The sequence below is a fragment of the Palaemon carinicauda genome, unplaced genomic scaffold (genome assembly GCF_036898095.1).
Source record: "Palaemon carinicauda isolate YSFRI2023 unplaced genomic scaffold, ASM3689809v2 scaffold12, whole genome shotgun sequence".
Lineage (NCBI taxonomy): Eukaryota > Metazoa > Arthropoda > Malacostraca > Decapoda > Palaemonidae > Palaemon > Palaemon carinicauda.
In genome coordinates this window covers 33,087-37,762 of record NW_027168704.1, presented here as the reverse complement: position 1 = coordinate 37,762, position 4,676 = coordinate 33,087, and the positions used below count along the sequence as shown (strand labels likewise).

At 38.0% G+C, this 4,676-nt stretch overlaps 1 protein-coding gene across 1 annotated transcript; it reads right to left on the bottom strand.

Moving 5' to 3' along the window:
- Positions 1–1,529: 1,529 nt before the first annotated feature.
- LOC137635392 (zinc finger protein 73-like) lies at positions 1,530–2,141 on the bottom strand. The gene has a single exon (XM_068367871.1). The coding sequence runs from the start codon at positions 2,139–2,141 to the stop codon at positions 1,530–1,532; it is 612 nt and encodes a 203-aa protein (XP_068223972.1).
- Between the last annotated feature and the right edge of the window lie 2,535 nt (positions 2,142–4,676).

Below are 4,676 nucleotides of genomic sequence, written 5' to 3'. Positions count from 1 at the left end.
ACTTCATTCTTGTGAAACCTGAATACAGTACTGTACTAAGAATGCTGTAAAATCATTTGACGAGACACTGTCTCTCCAGAGAGACCAATGCAGATTGAAATGTTTGAGAAGAGCATTTGTGGAAATGAAAGAGAAACCAAATATTTAGATATGTTAATCAAGATTCTCCTCTCAAGGACAATCCAATGAAACTTATATAACCTAAACTAATCAATAAGGTTCTTAAAATAGATTACATCAAGAAAATCACATAAATCTTAAAAAAATAATGATAATTTTCTACATTATTACTATACTTATATTCAAACTCCAAAAATGAAGCTATCTCCATACTATAGTACTTCATAAATAATTGCATGGCTTCATATTCCAATACAAGTAGACTTGCCTTTAATTCTTCCTTCCAATTAACTTTCATAACTTCACTACAGTGCAAGTAGCAGGTAGAATGATCCTGTATTATGTTAAAAAAGAGACAATGTCACCAGCATTGTTTCAAAAGGCTTAATGCTGTATATTATTCTCTAAGCTTTATTTAGGCTGTGACCAAGCCAATAAACTACTGCCCCTGCAACTGTATCAGCAGATATTTAACAAGTTCAAATTTAGTACAAAGGCTTTTCTGTTGATGATGTTTCCTTTCCTAGTTTTCATAATGCTTATTTATTCAACATTGTTATCTATCTTAAAATAATCTCATTCTTCTCTTATATAGTTTATTCTTTACATTCTTATTTCTTCACTGCACCAGACTGTCAACTATTTGGTCCCTTGGGCTAGTGGCAATTTGCTTTTGCACCTTGGCTTCTAATAGTAATAATTATGCTAATATGACAAATTTGGAAATAATTTGTATTTTTCCTAACTATACAAACCTGGAGCTCTCTACACTGGAGATGCATTTTGGCAACAGCTGGAACTAGCTGTAAAACTTTTAGCTAGTTAGCGAAGGGAAAGCGAGAGTTGGACCAACCACTCTGCTCACACCGCCACTTGTAACTGAAAGTCACTGTGCAATTGCAGCAGGACTTCCTGGAGGAAGGTGATGGCAGGACCAGTATGTGTTAAGAACTCCAGGATTATACAAGGATACAACAAAAATACAAATTATTTCCAAATCTATCATTTGTTACAGCGCTATATACATAACCCTACGATCTTTATAGTGGAGACTCACCGTTAGGTGGGTGTAAGTTTGAAAAACTAACTGGCTAGTGCCTGATCTGAGGTGCTACTCTATGCTTAGCATGAGCGCTTTGGAGCCACCACGTCCCCTTGTCGACTCTGAGAGCTAACGGCCTGGGTAATTGTGCGAAGGGGTGAGAACTTTTATCTGTTATCTCTGCAGTTTTTTCTCCTTTATTACAGATCACAATATCAGATTTTATAGCAGCTCCTTCTATGATGATTCTTGAGGAAACCTTCAGAGCAAAGTGCTTTACCACAGTCCGTGCACAAGAATGGTTTTTCTTCCATGTGAGTTCTTATATGTTTATCGAGTCTGTTTTAAATTATATGTTTTGCCACATTCATGACATTGGAATAGATCTCTCATGTGATTTCTTATGTTTAGTGAGATAGTATTTCGAAGTAAATAATTCGCTACAGAAATTGCACTTGTATGGCTTCTCTCCTACGTGAATTCTTAAATGTTTAGTAAGAGATTTTTTTGTAATAAATGTTTTGCTACAGACATCGCACTTGTATGGCTTCTCTCCCGTGTGAATTCTTACATGTCCAGTGAGATGGTTTTTCTGGGTAAATGTTTTGCTACAGACATCGCACTTGTATGGCTTCTCTCCCGTGTGAATTCTTGCATGTCCAGTGAGATGGTTTTTCTGGGTAAATGTTTTGCAACAGACATCGCACTTGTATGGCTTCTCTCCCGTGTGAATTCTTAAATGTTCAGTGAGACCTCCATTTACATTAAATGTTTTGCTACAGACAATACATTTGTATGGCTTCTCTCCCGTGTGAATTCTTACATGTACAGTGAGATGTGCTTTTGTAGTAAATGTTTTGCTACAGACACTGCATTTGTATGGATTCCCTTCCATGTGAATTCTTGAATGTGTAGTGAGTTTATATTTTGAAGTAAATGTTTTGCTACAGACATTACATTTGTATGGCTTCTCTTCCATATGAATTCTTAAATGTGTAGTGAGATTATATTTTGTAGTAAATGTTTTGCTACAGACATTACATTTGTATGGCTTCTCTCCCATGTGAACTCTTAAATGTACAGTGAGATGTGCTTTTGCAGTAAACTTTTTGCTACAGACATTACACTTGTATGGCTTCTCTCCCGTGTGAATTCTTAAATGTAATGAAAGACCATATCTATCACGAAAAGCTTTCCCACATTCATTGCATGTGCATCGCTTTCTAGCTAGAGCATTAGAGTTAACATTACCAAAGATCCTTTTTTTTATCTGCTTCTAATTTATTGTATTCACCTTTTGATTCAAAACATCTTTCTGTAATAATTCTCTTCCACTGATTACACATGAAAGTCTTCCCTTTTCTTTTCCTTTATCCTCTTTCACAGCTGTCCCTAAGTAAGTGTCTACACTTTCCTCATCATCGACATCCCCTTTACAAATTAATGAACCATTTTCACTCATTGATGCATCGTACTCGTGGGAATTTTTCAAGTAGCTATCGTTAGAATCAAATATTTCTGGCTCTACTTTGACTTCCATTTTGGGGTCTAAGAAAAGAGCGCCATCATTAAAGAGAGCAAGACTGCCAGACGTATCATTATTTTCTGGATTGACTGCAGGTGAAAATAGATCTTCAATTTTACTTTTCATTGAAAATTCAAAAGGTGGTTCAGAATTCATTATCCTCTCCGTATCACAAGATGAAAAACCCCTTAATATTATTTTTAATAGACTTCAAAGAGGAAATTAAGACTAAACTTCCTATTCTCAGACATCATACTGTACAACAAAATCTTCCAACATGACCCTTTCTTTTCCAGTCTTACGTCTCTTGCATATACCTTCAGTAGCTTACAAGCTTTAGCAGCGAGAGGTGTACGATTCCTTCCTTTGAGATGAAAAATCTGGAAGAATAGAAAACAACAATCAGTTAGAGGAGAGGAAAACTCAATAAAAATAATGGAGTGTTTTAAAAAATAAAATATATTTATTAAGTACTGTAATTTGCATTTTTCCTAAACATACAAACCACAGACATTGATCTGTGTTCTATCTGTTCTTGTTACATATTTCAGGCATCTAAAAATCTCATATCCTCTGTAGATTCTATAATCAACAGCATCTCCTGTGACATTATTGGTTCTATTCTTAAAATAGTTTTCCCCTTGCTCTTCAAAAAGACAGAGTTTCATCCATAGTCTTATTTCCTTTGCTGTACTTCCTCTCCAGTCACCATCAAAATTGTCTTGCTAATACTGCTATGCACCTCTGAGCCTTCCTCCAGAATTATGAACACCAAAAGGCTTTATAGTAATCCTGCATATACACGAAAATATACCACAAACTCTTCCATATCACTCCCTCTACCTTTGCTTTGGTTCTACTGTTATGGCAAATTAACATTACTAACATAAGTTTTTTCTTTCTGGTTGCCTTTGTGTAATCCAGTGCCTTCTCAAGAACAACAGATACCCTCCATAACTGTGAAGATGGACCAGAAATTCTGCAATTTTAGGCTGAGAGGGTCTGGAAGAAGAATGACCTATCATCTGGCACCAGCGTAAAAATAAAACTGCCCATCTGACTTGATAAACTCGACATGTAGAGCATCACATGGCTTAGGCTAACTAGATGAAAAGCCTCTTTACCTTGAGAACCTCCTGACAGGCTCCAAGCATGAAGATGAAGCATGTGGAGCCCCTGATGAAGACAATGAAAGTGAGGCTGTTTGAGTAGATCTGGTCTCTCTAGCAATCTAACAGGAGGGTTCACTAGGACCTCAAAAAGGTCTGGGAACCAGTCCTTCCGAGGCCAGAAGGGAGCGATGAGGGCCAACGAAAGACGACTGGTTTCCCTCGCCTTGATAAAACGCCCAGATCAGAGAGAGGGAGGAGGTGTCCACCTGAAGACTTCCTCATCTTGTAAGTGGGCATCTGTCGTCATATACTGGGAATACTTGAACGAAGGGAAGACGACTTAGTAACAAAAGTTCATTGTTATGACATGGAATAAGAATTGAAAAACAATACAGGACTGAAAAATTATTTGAAAAAGAAAGCCTCCCACGAATTGGCCACCCCTATATCAATACAAAACACAAGAACTTGGTTTTTTCCTAGGACACCCACACACCAAAAAAAAAAAAAAAAAAAATATAAAAGTCCTATTTCAAAATACAGTCCCATTAGGTTTATGATGCAAATTTCTTAGCAATTAACACCAAGAAAGAGCCTTTTCGATCTAGGTCAAAGTATTCAAACAAAGTACCCAGCTTGTGACGTGAGAAAGGTCCAAGCTTGTTGCCGTCTGCTGGCCTGGAGGGGGACACTGCAGTCTGCTGCACTGGAAGGCGACACTGCCGTCTACTGCCCTGGAGGGGAACACTGCCGTCTGCTGCCCTGGAGGGGGACACTGCTGTCTGTTGCCCTAGACGGGGACACTGCCGTCTGCTGCCCTGGAGGGGGACACTGCCATCTACTGTCCTGAAGAGTACCTTTGAGTGTGCCTCTGCCC

Bases quoted from the DNA above. Each gene is read 5' to 3' on its own strand.
- LOC137635392 (XM_068367871.1), bottom strand. From the start codon at position 2,141: ATGGAAGAGAAGCCATACAAATGTAATGTCTGTAGCAAAACATTTACT.